Source organism: Cololabis saira, chromosome 17 (assembly GCF_033807715.1).
Source record: "Cololabis saira isolate AMF1-May2022 chromosome 17, fColSai1.1, whole genome shotgun sequence".
In the NCBI taxonomy this organism is placed as follows: domain Eukaryota; kingdom Metazoa; phylum Chordata; class Actinopteri; order Beloniformes; family Belonidae; genus Cololabis; species Cololabis saira.
The window spans coordinates 1,828,522-1,850,550 of record NC_084603.1 but is presented as its reverse complement, the minus strand read 5'-3'; the positions used below and the strand labels follow the sequence as shown (position 1 = coordinate 1,850,550).

The window sequence follows — 22,029 nt, the reverse complement described above, 5'->3', positions numbered from 1 at the left end:
CACGAAAATCAGTACACACCTGTATCATGTCACAACTTAAAGGAAAGTCTCTTGGCGCCATGGCCCAAACCCAACGGGAAGTCGGCCATTTTGAAGATTTTGAATTAATCGCGTAATTTTGGCGCAATTTATGCCATTTCTTCGGCCGTTAATACGGCCTGAACCGTAACGTGCCCCCAGGTGTGTTATACATCAAAATGTGCGTCTCCATCCTGCGACTACGCGCATTACTTTTCTCTTTCAAAAGCGTTACCGTGGCAACGCTAGACGCCAAAAAGCGGACTCACCCTTCATCTGATTGGTCCATATTTGATAGTTCCTACTTTCTGCCATAACTTTTGAATGGTTTGACATAAAGAGTCATGGTGGTGTCATGGGATTTGGCCCCGATACCAATACTGGTATCAGTATTGGTATCGGGGCCGATACTGATATCGGTACCCCCCCCAGGTCTGCCCCCCCCTCTTACCTGCAGGGCAGAGTTCAGGAAGCAGCTGTTCTTCCCCGGTTCGTTGCTCAGTCCCTTGCTGGGGGGGAGGGAGGTGGAGGTGGGCGGGGCCAGGACTGGGGGCGGAGCCAGGACCCCCCCCACGCCACTGCCCCCCCCCACCGACGAGAAGTAGTTCCTCTTCCAGGACATGGTGGCCTCGCTGGTCCGGATCAACTTCCTGTAGTCCGGTCCCGTATCCGGGGAAACGGGATCATTAGTTCCTGGTGACCATGAAACGGTAGCAACTAGTTCCCAGAACTGGTGGGGAGTTTGGGTCCGGTCAGAACTGGGAGTTGATCAGAACTCTGTCCGGTCCAGGTTCTGCTTCAGTCTTCAGGTGACGGTAGGAACCTCTTCCTCATCCTCGTCTTCATCACGTAGCAGGAGCTTCAGGACCTGCAGAAGAAGAAGATGTTTAACTAGACACAAAATTCCCTGGAAATGTTGAAGTGCCACGGAAATCACTCCGATTTGTGATCAAACCGTAGCTCGTAGCAGAGAAACAAAGACATCGTGAGAGACACAGAACCCGGCAGATTCTGACAATCTTAATTTTATTCAGTTATTCCTTAAAATGATTGAATAAGCTCAGTGCGAAGACAGAGTGAGATTCTTTTGAAGAAAACGTTTGATTACATTACACTGAATGGAGACTGAGACAGGTATTGGCGCCGCTCTAGACCCCCCCCGTTTAAATTTTGTGCATACCCCGCCTGTCAAAGTCACATTTTATGAATCCCAACACCTATGTCTACATTCTGACAAAAGATTATTTGTCTCCTTTTTACGGTTTGGCCGTGAGCTCGAGTTACAAATAAAAATTCAGGTAATTTTTAACGGCTTCTCACACTCTACCAACAGACATTCCGCACTCTAGATTTGACGAAAAAGTGATTTCCACTCCTCGCTTGAGTGCCCATATTTTGAAAAGTGTACATCTTAGGAAAAAACTGTTTGGTTTTTGGAGAGTAGAGAAGTTTTCTTCCGTTTTGAGGTTGAGGTTTGAGGTTTTTCGTGTTTTCTCAAAGCTGCAGGACTAGTTACGCGTCGAAATTTAAACGGAAGAATAAACTAGAAAATTTCCTCTGAGAAATTTCGAGAGTGCCACGGGGGGCTGCTGCCCATTTGTGTACATTGCTGCATTTTGCAGGCAATAAAGGTGAAGGACTCAAAACTAAGTCCGATGACACCACCCATGACCCTCTATGTCAAACCATGTAAAAGTTATTGGACTATAACATATCGACCAATCAGAAGAAGGGGCAGGGCTAATTTGCACCAATGAAGGTCAAGGACTCAATACCGATTCCAATGACACCACCCACGACTATGTCAAACTATTCAAAAGTTATAGCATTTACTGTGTTTGTGTATGTGTATAAGGGGGGGTATTTGATATATATATATATATATATATATATATATATATATATATATATAAATATATATATATATATATCCATCCCATGAACCGGTTCCCAGCAGGACTGGGGATCGGCTAAGGTCAAAGGTCAGGGTTCAGATTTCTCCATTTTCCAGGTTAAAGTATATGAAGTCTGTACCGACTCAGTCATGTGACCAGTTCTGGGTCAGTCTAATCACTCAGCAGCTGAGCTCTGGTTGCTAGGGGCAACAAGAACCTCGACTTGAGGAAGGTTCCAGGTTGGCTGTGAGAAAAACCCACATTTTGCCTTGTTACAAGTTCTCAAATAACTCTGATTTGTGATCAAACCGTAGCTCGTAGCAGAAAAACAAAGACATTGTGAGAGACACAGAACCCGGCAGATTCTGACAATCTTCATTTTATTCAGATTTTCTTTAAAATGTGTGAGTAACGGCAGTGCCAAAACAAAGTGAGATTTTTTTGAAGAAAACTTTTGATTACATTACAGTCAATGGAGACCGAGGCAGGACTTCGCGCCGCTTTAGCCCCCCCCGTTTAAATTTTGTGCATACCCCGCCTGTCAAAGTCACATTTTATGAATCCAAACACCTATGTCTACATTCTGACCAAAAGTTATTTGTCCAGCTTTCACGGTTTGGCCGTGAGCTCGAGTTACAAATAAAAATTCAGGTTCTTTTTTTACTGTTTCTCCCGCTCTACCAACCGATACCCGCACTCTAGATTTGACAAAAAAGGGATTTCCAGTCCTTGCTTGAGTGCTCATATCTTGAAAAGTGTACACCTTAGGAAAAAACTGGTGTTTTGGAGAGAAGAGAAGTTTTCCTCCGTTTTGAAGTTTGAATGACATTTCTACGTGCAAGTATGAGAAAGTTACGTGACTCCGAAAAAGGTGAATTTTGGCTTTTTTTTTTACGTTTTCCCATCTGCTTTGAATGGGTTTTTTTGGCCTGTTTTTTGGGAATAACTTTGGGAAAAATGGGAATTTCAACACCAAAAGTCATAGCAGACTAATCCCGATTGAGCCGCATATTTTGATATATGATGCGCCTCGGTCGTCTGAAATCTGTAGGAGGAGTAGCGAACCGAAATCTGTCCGGAAAATGAATAATAAACAGATGAGCGCCAGAGGCAACTGCTCCTCCATTGCTATGGCATAGCTGTGGAGGAGGAGCCTCTGGCGCAGCCGTGGCACTAATAAAGACTAAAGGCACCGCAGGAGCCTTTTACACTAGGAACTCTTGACACTGGGAACCGTTCCTACGACAAGCCGTTCCCAAGGGAACCTTACAAGTCAGCAAACTAACAACTAACTAACTGAACTAAATGTTTCTACCGGAAACCGCCCACCACAGGCCCCGCCCACCGCAGGCCCCGCCCACCGCAGGCCCCGCCCACCGAGCGACCAGGTGATTCTGATCTTTCAGTATTTGTACAGTTAGACCAACACAATGTTCTCTTTTTCTTTGGCTTCTTCTCATCAAATAAAGGACGACAGATTCAACAAGGTTGTATTTATGTAACAATAAAACTAACTTGATAAGATGAAGTTTATCTTGTTTTACACTAAAGAAACTTTGGAGAGTAAATGTGTTTACAGTCAACAGGGAGGAAAAACTGATGACTCTGCAGGAAAAGAGAATGTGAGTGTGAGTGTCAGGGAGAGTGTGCATCAGTGTTTGTATGTGTGTACATGTGTGTGTCAGAGAGAGAGTGTGTGTGTGTATCAGTGTGTGTGTGTGTGTGTGTGTGTGTAGGTGTGTGTGTATCAGTGTGTAAAGAGCAGGTCAGGAGGAGGTGAGGATGGATTAGTCTGATCAGACCGTCTGGACAGATTACAGGTCTGTGTGTGTGTGTGTGTGTGTGTGTGTGTGTGTGTGTGTGTGTGTGTGGATCAGCTGTTCCACGTCGTTTATAATAAACGGTCGACTGATTATATTGATTATCTGTAAATCTGTTGATCCTTTAATTCACAATAAGTGACACTTTCAGTCCAAGACTGTCATTTACACACACACAGACACACACACACACACACACACACACACACACACACACACACACACACACACACACACACACACACACACACACACACACACACACACACACACACACACACACACACACACACACACACACACACACACACACACACACACACACACACACACACACACACACACACACACAAATGTATCACCAATGTCAGGCTGGATAGACTTTACAACAACATATATAGTCCATGTTATACTTATTTCCTTCTTTATGTGCATTTTAAGTTCATACAATATCATGATTGGTCTGATCTGTTTTTATTTTACACCATAACTGAAATAAGACACATTGAAGTGTGTGAAGGTCGAGCCTCGTCTATGACACGAGACACGACAGTCTCTCCGGCCTCTCCATACACATAAGGAATGGGTGATATTTTACCGTTCACGATAAACCGTCAAAAAAATTCCCCACGGTAAGAATTTGTATCTCACGGTAAAAATGATAAATTCATGTTGATGATGTTTTTGTGTAAAGCCGGATTTAAGGAAGGAAGGAAGGAAGGAAATGAGCAAGAAAGAAAGAAAGAAAGAATAAATTCCCGTTGATGATGTTTTTGTGTAACAAACATGGTGGATCTGAGAGTGAGATAGATTTATAGTTACAAAGGTGGAGTTGTATTTTTTCTATCGTCATTTTTATCGTTATCGGGATAAATGCCAGAAATTATCGTGATACATTTTTTAGTCCATACCACCCATCCCTAATATATATATATATATATATATACATATATATATATATATATATATATATAGTGGGGCAAAACAGTATTTATTCAGCCACCAACTGTTCAAGTTCTCCCGCTTAAAAAGATGACAGGTCTGTAATTTCCATCATCAGTAACTTCAACTATCAGAGACAGAATGGAGGGAAATAATCCAGGAAATCACATTCTAGGATTTTTACTGAATTAACTGGTAAATTTGTGTTTGCGTTGCGTTTACAGAGACCTGAGTTCTCCTTCACGTCTCTACAGCTCTGTCTGTTTTTATTTTGTCTCAGGTTGGAGACGCTGACGTTCACCGATCGATCCATCAGACCGATCGATCAGATTGATCGATTGGGGAACGGATCTCTGCAGGTTGGATCTCCTTTCTGTTGAAACTGGTTATGTAAGAGCAGCTGCTGCAGACACAACAACACACACACACACACACCCTCTAATCACCTCTAATTCTCTGCAGGGCTGCCAGAGACACCGCTAGGAATTCTGGGAGACGGAGGCGGGTACCGGGTCAGTACCGGGTCGGTTCTGATCCGACCCAGGGAGCAGAACTAGGTATTGGTATTAAAAAGGTCCGGAGGAGACCAGGACCGGTCCAGGTGGAGTTCTGCTGGAACCGGGTCCAAATGTCTGGTGGTGACCCACTAGACTAGACAGGAGACTCAGACACCTGTGATGACATCACAGGGGGCGGGGCAGTGTCGGCGCCATGGGGGGGCACTAGGCATGGGACGATATGAAAATTTCATATCACGATATTAGTGGACAAAAATATCACGATTACGATATTATCACGATATTAGCGTGTCGCTTATAAAATTCTTAAAATGCAAGGAAAAACACTAACCGTGGATCCACTGGTTCCTTCAGAACATTTATTCTCAAATCATTCTCAACACAGTGACACTTGAGGTAGAGAACAAATAGTGTACTGTAAATGTTATGCATTACAAAGTGTAAACTATAGTACCGGTACCGGTACTTATTTGAACTTTCTTTTTTTGTAAGAAAATACTTCCCTGAGAGTCGAAAGAAATAAGTGACAAATAGAAATAAATTGACAAAGTAGAGCCAAATGCACACTGATTGTATTACTCTCTGAAACTTTAACAGTGGCTGGCTGCCTGCTACTTAGTACGGCTCTCTGGAAAAATAATAAAATAAAGGCACTGCTCTGTAGTATACAAAACAAAAGCTGCATGGCCAACACAAAGATTGAGTGAAAATAAAGTGCCACAGTAGTCAAATGCACACGGATTGTACTACTCTCTGAGAAAATATTAAATAAATAATAATAATAAATAATATTAATAAAATACATGAAAAAAGTAACACTGGCTTCTACCTGGCTGGTAGCCTTGTGTGACCAAAAAAATAAAAAAAATAAAAATAAAAATAAAAAAAATAAAAAATTGGCGATAATTACAGTACCCCACGATAACGTTATCGCGGCCGTTTTTCATCGCGATATACGATAATATCGTATATCGCCCCATGCCTGGGGCACCAGGGGGCAGTGCCCGCTTAATTCAGTCACTGTGCCCCCTCACTTTTCTTATTTGGCAGTAAACAAATTTCCCGAAAGCTAACTATTGCGAAGCCGGAGTGCACTGTGGCAAAGAAGTACGTTGCTAGAGTGATTGAGCAGACTGATGGGAAGATGACCGCGTCACGACTCCTCTCAGCACCACCAAGTGCTTCAGGCCATGCCCGCGGTTTTGCTTGCCCTCAAACTCTCACTGACACTGGGTGCTTCCACCGCCATGTGTGAGAACTCGTTCTCAGTTCTCAAGAACATTTTTACCCACCACGGGCGGACAATGACGCACGCTTGCAAGGCTCATCTCATACAGCTGCTTTGGAACGAGACCTGACGAGGAGGCTGAGTGGAATTCAGCACCTGGAGCCGCAGACTGCAGCTTTTCTAAGCGCACTTTCTCCAGTGCGACTCAAAATGTAAATATAAATCAATGCATAGTTGTTCTTGTTCTATATGCTATATTGAAAACATGTATGTGACCTCGTGTGTTACGAGTAAAACGTTTTCAGTCAAAGTAAAATGTGCGCTTCCTTGCATTATTTACACCTAAGTGATTTGATTTCTCCTCATGTTTTAGACAGATTATTAATAGGAAAGCAGTGAGAATGCACTTTTTTCTTTAAAGTGCTTTTCCTACACGACTGATTTTGTGCCCGCCCTAATAAGCCTCGTGCCCCCTCTGAATATTTGCTCTGGCGCCGACCCTGGGGCGGGGCCAGTTCTTCAGACACCTGTGGTGACATCACAGGGGGCGGGGCCAGTTCCTCTGGTCCAGGTGATGGTCTTACTGTCTCCTCCAGAACCTCCAGACCCAGAGGAGGAACCGGGAGACGGAGTGGATCAAACCGGGCCAGTTCTGCTGCCCCACATGTCCAGATACAGAACACACGTGTATTACTGACATCAAGCAGCGGTCGGCACGCAATGTTTTACATTTAAATGAGGACAAAACGGAGAGCGTTTTGTCTGGAGACGCTGTGACGGCGGATCTTTGGCTCTTCGTCCGGATCTTTCAGGCCCAAAGTTAGAATTTGACCGACGATGTTGTGAAGACGAGTTTTAGTTTTTATCAGTTACGTCTTTTAGGCAAAGTGAGAACATTTTTGAGAACCCACCAGAACCCCAGAAACTGGTTCAACTGGAGGTCTGGTTGGTTCTCTCTTCCATTCAGAACCTCAAACAAAGACCCTAAAGGTTCCAGGAACCTCCAGGAGAACCTGCAGCCTGGCCCGGGTCCAGACCAGGTCCCAGACCAGGTCCTGGACCTCCGGCCCCCCATTGTTTTTTTTTTTTGTCTAATTATGTCTTGCTGCTTTTAATGTTGGTGTAAAGCACTTTGAATTGTGCTATATAAATAAACTGGGCGGAACCAGCCAGCCCCCCCTTGGTCCTGCCCCCCCCCCCGAACACATTCCTGCCCCAAAATCCTGCTGAATAATCTCCTTTCAGTTAAAGCTCCAAGCACCCCCGAACCGAACCTGCAGGTTCGTGCATGTGCATGTTCACCAGCCCCCCCTTATCAATAACCCCCCCCCCCCCTGATCAATAACCCCCCCGCCGCGGGAGCGCGCACATGTGCAGCTCCATAGAAACTTTCTCCATGCAAACCTGCAGAGATGCAGCACCGGTTCCGCTCAAAAACCGCCGGTTCCGGAGCCGTAAAAACACCCCGAACCGCAGCCGAATTCCAGACCCGGCTCCGACCAACCCGTCTGGGCTGAATGAACGCGGATAAACGAGCCCGGAACCGGTCCAAACGGCCGGAGCAGAAACAGCACCGCTAGACGCGGCGCAGAAACGCAGGTTTTGTGAACGGAGTCTGGTGCGGGACTAACGGGACGCAGGGACGAGCTGAAGCCGCAGAAAGAGACGCGGAGGCGGGGAGGAGACTCACCTGAGTCCCGGTCTGGTCTGGTCCTGGTCTGGTGGTCCAGGTCCCGGTCTGGTCCCGGTTCTACTCGGTCCCCCAGAACACCAGACGGGTATTGTGTTTAAAGCGGCAGCTTTGGAGGGGGAGGAGCAGGGTTGCCAGATCCCGCGTCAAAAACGAGCAAAAAGGGCGAATTTCCAGAGTGCTTGAATTTCAATGTTGTGTTTTCAAGGCCTGAAAAGTGCTGGAATTTTAGTTTAAGTGCTTGAAATTATAACTGTGTTTTTCACCAAATTGGGATCAGACTGTATAGTTTAGTTATTACAAGGAGAAATAAAATCAGTAAGATGAAACTAGATGTTTACAGCACGATACAATGAACATAATTGTGATAAAAAGCAGAAAAAATGATGAGTTCATATATTCCTGTAGATATTTTACCCCAGCGATAAGGTGCTTGAAGATTTAGAAAATGACCCTTGAAAGTGCTTGAAAAGTGCTGGAATTTGACCTTGAAAAATGTGTAAGAAACCTGATTATTACAAAATTCATACGGTGAATTAAAAAAAATTGACAATTCAATGCCACAATTCCTGCATTCAGGGCGTACGTACATGTCCATTACCTTCTGGTATTGTAGTTCTTACCATTGCTGCTATGTATTATTATAAGTTAACAGTTAACCGTCACCGTGGTGATAATATACACTGTTCCTAATTTTACACACATTGTGGTTAGAAATGCAAATACTGTAGAATCATTTTATTATAGGTGGAGGGGGGGTGGAGCTGAACTAGTTTTGTTCTCTGGTCCTGGTCTGGGTCTAGTACGGGGATCAGGAACCCGCGGCTCTTTAGCGCCGCCCTAGTGGCTCCTGGAGCTTTTTCAAAGATGTTTGACCTTTTTTTTTCCATTTCTTTCTCTTTTTTTCCTTTTTTTTCTCTTTTCTTCTTTTTTTACTCTTTTTTTCTTCCTTTTCCTTTCCTTTTTAATCTCGACATTTCGACTTTTTTCTCAACATTTCGACTTTTTTCTCGAAATTTCGACTTTTTTCTCGAAATTTTGACTTTTTTCTCGAAATTTTAATTATTTTCTTGACATTTCGACTTTTTTCTCAAGATTGTACTTCAACATTAATCTCGACATTTCGACTTTTTTCTCGGCATTTTGACTTTTTTCTCTAAATTTTAATTATTTTCTTGACATTTCGACTTTTTTCTCGATATTTCGACTTTTTCTCGATATTTCGACTTTTTTCTCGAAACTTTGACTTTTTTCTCGAAATTTTGACTTTTTTCTCGAAATTTTGACTTTTTTCTCAACATTTTGACTTTTTTCTCGATATTTCGACTTTTTTCTCTAAATTTCGACTTATTTCTCAAGATTGTACTTCAACATTAATCTCGATATTTCGAAATTTTTCTCTAAATTTTAGATTTTTTCTCGACATTTCGACTTTTTTCTCTGAATTTTGACTTTTTTCTCGACATTTCGACTTTTTTCTCAACATTGTATTTCGACATTAATCTCGACATTTCGAATTTTTTCTCTAAATTTTCAATTTTTTTCTCAACATTTCGACTTTTTTCTCTAAATGTTTGACCTTTTTTTCTTTTTCTTTCTCTTTTTTCCTTTTCTTTCTTCTTTTTTCTCTTTTTTCTTCTTTTTTCCTTTTTTTCCTCTTTTTTCTTACTTTTTCCTTTCCTTTTTAATCTCGGTATTTCAACTTTTTTCTCAAAATTTGGACTTTTCTCAAAATTTGGACTTTTTTCTCAACATTTTGACTTTTTTTCTCAACATTTTGACTTATTTCTCGATATTTCGACTTTTTTCTCTAAATTTCGACTTATTTCTCAAGATTGTACTTCAACATTAATCTCGACATTTCAAATTTTTTCTCTAAATTTTTCGATTTTTTTCCCGACATTTCGACTTTTTTCTCTGAATTTTGACTTTTTTCTCAACATTTCGACTTTTTTCCCAAGATTGTATTTCAACATTAATCTCGACATTTCGAATTTTCTCTCTAAATTTTCGATTTTTTTCTCAACATTTCAACTTTTTTTTCTCTAAATTTTTGATTTTTTTCTCGACATTTCGACTTTTTTCTCTGAATTTTGACTTTTTTCTCGACATTTCGACTTTTTTCTCAACATTGTATTTCGACATTAATCTCGACATTTCGAATTTTTTCTCTAAATTTTCAATTTTTTTCTCAACATTTCGACTTTTTTCTCTAAATGTTTGACCTTTTTTTCTTTTTCTTTCTCTTTTTTCCTTTTCTTTCTTCTTTTTTCTCTTTTTTCTTCTTTTTTCCTTTTTTTCCTCTTTTTTCTTACTTTTTCCTTTCCTTTTTAATCTCGGTATTTCAACTTTTTTCTCAAAATTTGGACTTTTCTCAAAATTTGGACTTTTTTCTCAACATTTTGACTTTTTTTCTCGACATTTTGACTTTTTTCTCAACATTTTGACTTATTTCTCGATATTTCGACTTTTTTCTCTAAATTTCGACTTATTTCTCAAGATTGTACTTCAACATTAATCTCGACATTTCAAATTTTTTCTCTAAATTTTTCGATTTTTTTCCCGACATTTCGACTTTTTTCTCTGAATTTTGACTTTTTTCTCAACATTTCGACTTTTTTCCCAAGATTGTATTTCAACATTAATCTCGACATTTCGAATTTTCTCTCTAAATTTTCGATTTTTTTCTCAACATTTCAACTTTTTTTTCTCTAAATTTTTGATTTTTTTCTCGACATTTCAACTTTTTTCTCTGAATTTTGACTTTTTTTCTCGACATTTTGACTTTTTTCTCAACATTTTGACTTATTTCTTAACATTTCGACTTTTTTCTCAACATTTTGACTTTTGTCTCAAGATTGTACTTCAACATTCATCTTGACATTTCTAATTTTTTCTCGAAATTACGACTTTTTTCTCGACATTTCAACTTTTTTCTCGAAGTGCATAATGAAAAAAAATCTCCCCCCAGTTCTAACTAATATAGAAACATGCAGCATGTGTCTCGTCATTCTAATTCTGATACAAGACTTTTCATTTTTTGCAGCTCCAGCAGAGCAGCTCAAAAGTTCTGGTTTAATGTGAATAAAATAGAGACAGAACTGAGATTAACTGGACCGTTATTTCAGCGTTCGTTGAATTACAAAAAGGGACATTTTAATTACTTGATATAAAGTTGTTCAACAGTTTAGAAAAATATGAACAGTTTTGCTTTGGTTTGTGGCTGTTTAATTCACATTCTGAGATAAACTAACGTACTTACTTTAAGAATGAGTTAAAGTGTAAAAATAGAGTTACATTTCCCCTAAATATCCTGGAATAGAATCATTCCTGCAGTGTGATTTAAAGTGGGTGTAACTGGCTCAAACCGGTTGTTAACGAGTAACAATCCTGCAGTAAATGCTGGTTTATTCTGCTCTAAATGCTTATTAGGACCAAACACCCGTATTTAAACACCAGTATTTAAAAACCCGTAATTAAACACCCGTAATTAAACACCAGACTGAAGCGGCTGTAAAAACAGACCTGGCAACCCAGCAGAGACTACAGGACCTGCAGTAGAGCTGCAAATACTGTAGTACAAATACTATAGTACAAATACTACAGTAGCTGCAGTAGAGCTGCAAATACTGTAGTACAAATACTACAGTATAAATACTACAGGACCTGCAGTAGAGCTGCAAATACTGTAGTACAAATACTATAGTACAAATACTACAGTAGCTGCAGTAGAGCTGCAAATACTGTAGTACAAATACTATAGTACAAATACTACAGGACCTGCAGTAGAGCTGCAAATACTGTAGTACAAATACTATAGTACAAATACTACAGGACCTGCAGTAGAGCTGCAAATACTGTAGTACAAATACTATAGTACAAATACTATAGTACAAATACTACAGTACAAATACTACAGTACAAATACTACAGGACCTGCAGTAGCTGGAGAAAACTATAGTACAAATACTATAGTACAAATACTACAGGACCTGCAGTAGAGCTGCAAATACTACAGTACAAATACTATAGTACAAATACTACAGGACCTGTAGTAGCTGGAGCAAATACTGTAGTACACATACTATAGTACAAATACTACAGGACCTGCAGTAGAGCTGCAAATACTGTAGTACAAATACTACAGTACAAATACTACAGTACAAATACTATAGTACAAATACTGCAGTATAAATACTACAGGACCTGCAGGAGCTGGAGAATACTATAGTACAAATACTATAGTACAAATACTATAGTACAAATACTACAGGACCTGCAGTAGAGCTGCAAATACTATAGTACAAATACTGGAGTACAAATACTACAGTATAAATACTACAGTACCTGCAGTAGAGCTGCAAATACTGTAGTACAAATACTATAGTACAAATACTGCAGTATAAATACTACAGTACCTGCAGTAGCTGGAGAATACTACAGTACAAATACTATAGTACAAATACTACAGTACAAATACTATAGTACAAATACTACAGTACCTGCAGTAGCTGGAGAATACTACAGTACAAATACTATAGTACAAATACTAGAGTACAAATACTACAGTACAAATACTACAGTACAAATACTAGAGTACAAATACTACAGTACAAATACTACAGGACCTGCAGTAGCTGGAGCAAATACTATAGTACAAATACTACAGGACCTGCAGTAGAGCTGCAAATACTGTAGTACAAATACTATAGTACAAATACTACGGTACCTGCAGTAGAAGCTGGAGAATACTATAGTACAAATACTATAGTACAAATACTATAGTACAAATACTATAGTACAAATACTACAGGACCTGCAGTAGCTGGAGAATACTACAGTACAAATACTACAGTACAAATACTATAGTACAAATACTACAGTACAAATACTATAGTACAAATAATATAGTACAAATACTACAGTACAAATACTATAGTACAAATACTACAGGACCTGCAGTAGCTGGAGAATACTACAGTACAAATACTAGAGTACAAATACTATAGTACAAATACTACAGTACAAATACTATAGTACAAATAATATAGTACAAATACTACAGTACAAATACTATAGTACAAATACTACAGGACCTGCAGTAGCTGGAGAATACTATAGTACAAATACTATAGTACAAATACTACAGTACAAATACTATAGTACAAATACTATAGTACAAATACTACAGTACAAATACTATAGTACAAATACTACAGTACCTGCAGTAGCTGGAGCAAATACTATAGTACAAATACTATAGTACAAATACTAGAGTACAAATACTACAGTACAAATACTACAGGACCTGCAGTAGCTGGAGCAAATACTACAGTACAAATACTACAGTACAAATACTACAGTACAAATACTAGAGTACCGGCATTAGGAGCTTATAGTACAAGTACTACAGCACCTGCACTTCAGGGGGGAAATACTATAGTACAGATACTAGAGTACAAATACTACAGTCAGCACTGGCCCAGAACCAGGAACCAGGACCAGGAACCAGGACCAGAACCAGGACCAGGACCAGGACCAGGACCAGGACCAGGACCAGTCCTGGAACCGGTCTGGTGGAAAAGCGTTACCAGTGGGGACTTTTTGTCCAGCAGGATCTTTTCCATGACCTTAAACGTTTCAGACTTGTTGCCCCGGCGACCGACCCGGAACATCGTCGGGGTAATTAATTACGAGGTCGTTAGTCGATCGACCCGATCAGGACACGACCGGGCGATCGAGGGCTCTGATTGGTCGAGGGGGGAGAGAGAGAGTCTGCATTGATCAGAGTATTGATCATTCAACCCCTGGGGGGGTTGAATGATCAATACAGTCAGCTCTCTGCAGCACCGGAGGACCCGGCTGGACCCGGCTGGACCCGGCTGGACCTGCAGGTCCTCTACAGACCACCAGGGTCCAGATCCAGACCTGCAGGTCCTCTACGGACCACCAGGGTCCAGATCCAGAGGTTCTACTCCTCTCCTGGTTCTTGTGACGGACTCTGGTTCTGACCGATGACATCACGGCCCCAGGAAGTGTCTTCCTGGAAAAAGAAAGGTGGCGACCCTAACCACACCTGACCCCCAGCAGGGTCTTTTCCAGACCCCCCCCCCCGGTGGGACGTTCCACTGCTGGGACAGGAAACACTGATGGTTCTTATCGCCGTGGCGACAGCTGCTGGAATCAAAACAAACGGGTGGATGTTGGAGTTCACACTCATTTATCTACGTTTAAACTTCCCACGATGCACTGCTGCTCCTGTTTCAGGTCCTGGTTTAGGTCCTGGTTTAGGTCCTGGTTTAGGTCCTGGTCTCAGGATTGGACCAGTCTAGACCGGTCTGGTCTAGTCTGGTCCAGGTCCGGGTCCTGAGACCAGTATCTGGTCGTCATGGTGATTCTCAGTTTTCTCCGACTTGTTTCCATATTTGTATCTGTGTTGAGTGTTTTCTCGGTTCAGAGATTACAGACAACAAAACCTCCCGTGGGAACCGGGTCACCTTGGTTAGGGGCTGGGGGCGGGGCTTAGAGCTGGGGGCGGGGCTTAGGACTGGGGGCGGGGCTTAGTGCAGGGGCGGGGCTACACCCCGGCTTCAGGCTGCAGAAAAAGAACTGGACAGGGTGGCCACCTTTCAGAAATAGAAATAAGGAACGCCTGATTTCAGCAGCGCAGGCGCCAAAAAAGAGGGACATCCCCAAAACTTCTAAACTGCATAGAAATATATTTATTTTATATAAAAAAACAAAATGCTTTGATATAAAGTTTAAAGTGCTTTAAAGGAGCTTGAGGCTCCTTTTAAGAAATGAGACTCTCTAGCGCCACCCTTCACCACGACGGCCGTCGGGGGTACTGCAGCCAACAGTGAAGCCGGCACGGGAGAACGGGGAGAACGCACATGCAGAGGGGGAAAAGGAAAAAAGAGGAAAAAAAGGAAAAAATAGGAAAAAAAGGAAAAAATAGGAAAAAAATAGGAAAAAAAGAGAAAAAAAGAGGAAAAAATAAGAAAAAAAAGCAGAAAAAGAGGAAAAAAGAGGAAAAAAGAGGAAAAAATAGGAAAAAGAGGAAAAAAAGATAAAAAAATAGGAAAAAATAAGAAAAAAAAGCAAAAAAAGAGGAAAAAGAGGAAAAAAGAGGAAAAAATAGGAAAAAGAGGAAAAAATAGGAAAAAAGGAGGAAAAAAGGAGGACAAAAAGGAAGAAAAGAGGAAAAAAGAGGAAAAAAGGAGGAAAAAAATAGGAAAAAGAGGAAAAAAAGAGAAAAAATTAGGAAAAAAGAGGAAAAAATAGGAAAAAATAGGAAAAAGAGAAAAAGGAGGAAAAAAAGATGAAAAAAGAAGAAAAATAGGAGAAAAAAAGAGTGATAAAAAAGGAAAAAGGATAAAAGAGGAAAAAAAGGAAAAGGGAGGAAAAAAAGAGGAAAAAAGAGAAAAAAAGAGGAAAAAAAGAGAAAAAATAGGAAAAAAAAGGAAAAAAGAGAAAAAAAGGAAAAAAGACGAAAAAATAGGAAAAAAGAGAAAAAATAGGAAAAAAGAGAAAAAAAAGAGGAAAAAAATCAAGAAAAATACAGGGAAAAAAGGGGAAAAAGAAGAGAAAAAAAAAGGTAAAAAAGAGGAAAAAAGAGGAAAATATAGGAACAAAAGAGAGATGACACTACAGCCAACAGTGAAGCCGGCACGGGAGAACGGGGAGAACGCACATGCAGCGTCATGTGACGTCACATCCACAGGACAGCGCGGGAAATTGCTGCTCTAGCTGTGAATTGTGAATTGCAGCACATTTTGCAGCAACAGCCTGTTCAAGGCAAAGGAGAGATACACTAGAGGAAACATTCTTTTTGGTTTGGAACGCTTCATCTGACATTATTACTAGAAAACTTAAAACGTATACACATTTTTTTCATAAATCCTGCCTCAATCTCCTTTAATAGTACTGAACTTGCATGACTGTACAGACAGACAACCATACTAGCAACTGAAATAACCTCCTATGCTACGATGGTAAATATAAATATAACTACAGGTGAAGGTCGGAACATTAGAATATGGTGTAAAAGTTAATTTATTATTTATTATTATTGTTTTTGTAATTGCATTACAGAAAATCACAATATTCTAATTTTCTGAGACAGTCCTGTATTAGATAGTTTCACAGTCTTACATGCAACGCAAGACATGTTAAACCTTTATTTATTACAATTTTTATTATTGAATTGTTTATTGATTTCATAAAACATTCTAATTTTTGTAGATTTTTTATTTGTAGTTTTCATAAACTGTGAGTCATAATCACCAAAACTATAACAAATAAAGGCTTGAAATATCTCACTCTGAATGTAGTGGGAAATAATATATTTGTTTCACCTTTAGTTGAATTTACTACCAATGAAGTTTTACAATCTCAAACATCCGGTCATGTGACGCCAAACAGCTGTTAGGATGACATCATCACTCCCATCATCCCGCAGGGCTGGTGTTTACTCTACACACACCACACCACACGCACACACACACGCGCACACACACACGCACACGCACACGCACACCACACGCACGCACACGCACACGCACACGCACACGCACACGCACACCACACCCACGCACGCACGCACGCACGCACGCACGCACGCACGCACGCACGCACGCACGCACGCACGCACGCACGCACGCACGCACGCAGGTGTGTTTATACTGAGTCACCTGTTCAGACGAGGAAACAGGAAACTTTGTTTACAGTTAAACGTCTAGAAAAGTTGCTGAATCGTCGTTTTAAATCCGTCAGGAGTAAAAGTCTCTGGACAAACAGAAGCTCGGTAATTTAACCGGTTCCTTCCTGTTTCCTGTTCCTGCCGTCGCTCCAGACAAAGTTAGTTTTTATTGTAAAACACGTCGTCATCTGCAAAGAACCGATGTGCAAATAAGCCCCGCCCCCTTAGTTACTGTTGCTAACGCACAATCCCTTTGTCCGAAGATTTTTACGACTTATTTCTGACACTAAAGGACCAACTTTCCTGGAGGAATGTTCAAACCTGAGATAAACTCAACCTGAAATAAACCTAAACTGAGATAAAAAGATGGGGAGAAATTCGGCCACAAAATCACAGGAAAAAATGTTGTAAACTCAAATGAGAATCTTCTGTATTCTTGAGTCTATAAGGTAACAATAATATAATAATAAGATAACCTTGTCTGAATTGTAAAATGGGTTTGGATAAACACAATCTTTGACTAAAAAAATAAGTCCTAAGAGCAAAATGCGCTGGAAACGTTACGACGATTGATGTGTTAAATAAATCTGCACTAGGGAGCAGAAGTGTCTCCTCTGTAGTTTTTTACTAAAATAAGACTAAAATGGACAATTCTGACTAAAATAAGACTAAAATGGCTTTTAGTCGACTGAAACTTGACACGACTAAAAGGAAAAGAACGTGACCAGCGCCGTCGTATACGGGGGAAAGGTGGTGACAAAGGGCCCACACACGGCCCCCAGTAACCTATGAAAACATGATTATGCATAAATAATACATAATACATACTCATACTAATGAATCAAATTCAAACAGAGCCAACAGTCACACAATATTGTTTAATTTGAATCATTTCGATAATTCCCTTTGTGCTTTCCCTTCTTAAAAATGGTTTGGTCCACCAGCACGGTTCCCTGTGTGGAGTGAGCAGCGCTAACGTGAGACACCGCTGGATTAGATGTGCAGTAGCTAGTAGGGATGGGCGAGCAGCGCTGCGCTAACGTGAGACACAGCTGGATCAGATGTGCAGTAGCTAGCAGGGATGGGCGAGCAGCGCTGCACTAACGTGAGACACAGCTGGATTAGATGTGCAGTAGCTAGCAGGGATGGGCGGTATGGACTAAAAAATGTATCACGATCATTTCTGGCATTTATGCAAAAATGACGATAAAAAAAATACCAATTCACCTCCACCTTTGTAACTTTAAATCTATCTCACTCTCAGATCCACCATGTTTGTTACACAAAAACATAATCAATGGGGATTTATCTTTCTTTCTTTCTTTCAGGCTCATTTCCTTCCTTCCTTCCTTCTTTCCTCCTGCTCTCTCCTTCCTTCTTCCCTTCCTCTTTTCTCCCTTCCTTCCTTCCTTCCTTCCTCCCTTCCTTCCTTCCTTCTCCCTTCCTTCCTTCCTTCCTTCCTTCCTCCCTTCCTTCCTTCCTTCCTTCCTTCTCCCTTCCTTCCTTCCTTCCTTCCTTCCTTCCTCTTTTCTCCCTTCCTTCCTTCCTTCCTTCCTTCCTCTTTTCTCCCTTCCTTCCTTCCTTCCTTCCTTCCTTCCTTCCTCTTTTTTCCCTTCCTTCCTTCCTTCCTTCCTCCCTTCCTTCCTTCCTCTTTTTTCCCTTCCTTCCTTCCTTCCTTCTTTCCTTCCTTCCTTCCTTCCTTCCTCTTTTTTCCCTTCCTTCCTTCCTTCTCCCTTCCTTGTTTCCTTCCTTCCTTCCTTCCTCTTTTCTCCCTTCCTTCCTTCTTTCCTTGTTTCCTTCCCTCCTTCCTCTTTTTTCCCTTCCTTCCTTCCTTCCTTCCTTCCTCTTTTTTCCCTTCCTTCCTTCTTTCCTTCTTTCCTTCTTTCCTTGTTTCCTTCCCTCCTTCCTCTTTTTTCCCTTCCTTCCTTCCTTCCTTCCTTCCTTCCTCTTTTTTCCCTTCCTTCCTTCTTTCCTTCCTTCCTTCTTTCCTTGTTTCCTTCCTTCCTTCCTTCCTTCCTTCCTTCCTCTTTTTTCCCTTCCTTCCTTCCTTCTCCCTTCCTTCCTTCCTCTTTTCTCCCTTCCTTCCTTCCTTCCTTCCTTCCTTCCTTCCTTCCTCTTTTTTCCCTTCCTTCCTTCCTTCTTTCCTTGTTTCCTTCCCTCCTTCCTCTTTTTTCCCTTCCTTCCTTCCTTCCTTCCTTCCTTCCTTCCTCTTTTTTCCCTTCCTTCTTTCCTTCCTTCCTTCCTTCCTTCCTTCCTTCCTTCCTTCCTTCCTTCCTTCCTTCCTTCCTTCCTTCCTTCCTTCCTTCCTTCCTTCCTTCCTCTTTTTTCCCTTCCTTCCTTCTTTCCTTCTTTCCTTCTTTCCTTGTTTCCTTCCTTCCTTCCTCTTTTCTCCCTTCCTTCCTTCCTCTTTTCTCCCTTCCTTCCTTCCTTCCTTCCTTCCTTCCTTCCTTCCTCTTTTTTCCCTTCCTTCCTTCCTTCTTTCCTTGTTTCCTTCCCTCCTTCCTCTTTTTTCCCTTCCTTCCTTCCTTCCTTCCTTCCTTCCTTCCTTCCTCTTTTTTCCCTTCCTTCCTTCTTTCCTTCTTTCCTTCTTTCCTTCCTTCCTTCCTTCCTTCCTTCCTTCCTTCCTTCCTTCCTTCCTTCCTTCCTTCCTCTTTTTTCCCTTCCTTCCTTCTTTCCTTCTTTCCTTCTTTCCTTGTTTCCTTCCTTCCTTCCTCTTTTCTCCCTTCCTTCCTTCTTTCCTTCCTTCCTTCCTTCCTTCCTCTTTTTTCCCTTCCTTCCTTCTTTCCTTCTTTCCTTGTTTCCTTCCTTCCTTCCTTCCTTCCTTCCTTCCTTCCTTCCTCTTTTTTCCCTTCCTTCCTTCCTTCTCCCTTCCTTCCTTCCTCTTTTCTCCCTTCCTTCCTTCCTTCCTTCCTTCCTTCCTTCCTTCCTTCCTTCCTTCCTCTTTTTTCCCTTCCTTCCTTCCTTCTTTCCTTGTTTCCTTCCCTCCTTCCTCTTTTTTCCCTTCCTTCCTTCCTTCCTTCCTTCCTTCCTTCCTTCCTTCCTTCCTTCTCCCTTCCTTCCTTCCTTCCTTCCTTCCTTCCTTGTTTCCTTCCTTCCTTCCTTCCTTCCTTCCTTCCTTTCTCTTTCTTTCAGGCTCATTTCCTTCCTTCCTTCTTCCCTTCCTCTTTTCTCCCTTCCTTCCTTCCTTCCTTCCTTCCTTCCTTCCTTCCTTCACGTACGTTGTGCGTGGATTTAACACAGAACCATAAATCAGTTTTACACAAAAACATCATCAACAGGAATTTATCATTTTTACTGTGAGATACAAATTCTTACCGTGGGGAGTTTTTTTGACGGTTTATCGTGAACGGTAAAATATCACCCATTCCTAGTAGCTAGATGGTGGTAAGGCTGTCACGCCCCCCAAAAAGCACCAATCCGGGCACCAGGAAAGGTTAGAGATAAGAGCAGCAGAGATGGTGAGTGAGCAACAGAAACACTATCGGCTGTTTTACTTTATTAGTGAACTGCTGCACAACTGGCAGTTACTAAGACATTAATCAACACCTTTTTGGAATTTTTACTCGTGAGGTGGTTAAATGCAAAAGAAGAAGAAGAAAACAAATTGGGTTTATTACACTATTGACCACCGAAAAGACATCGTAAGTGTAAAAGCCCCACGGGTATTTTCTTTTAGGGGGGCAGGTAGGGCTGGGCGATTTTGGACAAAAATAAAATCCCGATTTTTTTCACTGAAAACCCGATTTTCGATTTTGATTTTTTTGGTAAAACTACAAAAGACAATGGAATAAATTGTTTCAAATATTTTATCTTTATTTTTAAAGAAAAATAGCAAACAAATGTCCCTATTGGGAATGAAGTGCAATTGAAAGATACTGTAAATCCTCCTTGAGTTTAGTAAAGTGACAACATTAACCATTTTCTTGACCAAACAAAGATGACTAGACGGGCTCTGTCTGTAATGCAGCTGCAAAAAAGGAACATCCATTTTCAGATTTTCCTTTTTTTAACATCGATTGTGATTAATAAATCCAATTTAGATTTAAAATCGATTAATCGCACAGCCCTAGGGGCAAGAATTCATAGCAACTGCCCTGAACGAGACTAAAACTAATAAAAACTAGAATGATAGCTGGACCCAAAGACTAGACTAAAAATAAAACTAAAATTGAAACAGGCTGACAGAAACAAGTCAATCTAAGATAAACTAAACCTGAGATAAACTAAACCTGAGATAAAGTCAATCCTCTGCAGGTTGATCTGATATTTCAGCTGCAGATTCACAGATTGTAGAAACATTTTCTCTCTTCACTCTCACCCTCGTATCCCTGTAACAGCAGGTCCAGTCCTGCAGGATTCTGGACCCCCCAGGGTTCTGGACCCCCCCTCCTCCAGGACTCACCTTGATGAACCTCCACCTGCAGCTCCAGCTCCTGAACCTCCTCCTCCTCCCTGGTCTCCTGCTCTCCTGCTCCTCCGGGGATTCTGCAGCTCTTTTCTTCTCTTCTCCTCTTCTTCCTCCTCTTCTTTATCTCAGCTCCGTCTCTCAGGTGACTCAGCTGGGAATGACATCATCCCTCTCTCACTCACACCTGTTTCCTCTTCAGGCCCCGCCCCCTCCCACCTCCTGCTCCCGGCACTTCCTGGTTCTCTTAAAGGGCCAGTAGCACCATTAACCAGCACAAACAGGTGCAGAAGCTTCTAGTGTAAGGAGGATTTTTGTGCCAAAATTAAATAAATAAATACGTCATCATTAATTAATTAAAATGGGAATAAAATATATCATTAATTAATTAAAATGGGAATGAAATATATCATTAATTAATTAAATGTGTCATTAATTAATTAAATGCAGTTTTACATTTCATGATTCACACGCAACACAAAATCATTAATTAAATGTGTCATTAATTAATTAAATGCTGAAATAATACATATATTTTTACTTAAAATGAATTGTATTTTAATTAATTAATGACATATTTAATTCTAATTTTAATTAATTAATGACACATTTAATTCATTAATGATATATTTTAATTCCCATTTTAATTAATTAATGATGTATTTATTTATTTAATTTTGGCACAAAAATCCTCCATACTACTGGAGTCGTTATGTTGGTTTTTTTAATTTTTTAAAATTTATTTTCTCATTGAATTTACAAAAAAACAAGGCACATTGTACATTCCAGAAAAACATTTTCATCAAAGAAAA

The 22,029-nt window shown here is 40.7% G+C and overlaps 1 protein-coding gene across 1 annotated transcript in view; it reads right to left on the bottom strand.

Annotated features, from left to right (window-relative positions):
* LOC133463405 (inactive ubiquitin carboxyl-terminal hydrolase 54-like) overlaps nt 1–21,360 on the bottom strand; it is a 60,284-nt gene extending 38,924 nt beyond the window's left edge. Inside the window, 2 exon segments of the mRNA XM_061744934.1 lie at nt 470–886; nt 21,215–21,360. Of these exon segments, the coding sequence (XP_061600918.1) occupies nt 470–640 (171 nt within the window). The 5' untranslated portion in view covers nt 641–886; nt 21,215–21,360.
* Nucleotides 21,361–22,029: the final 669 nt, after the last annotated feature.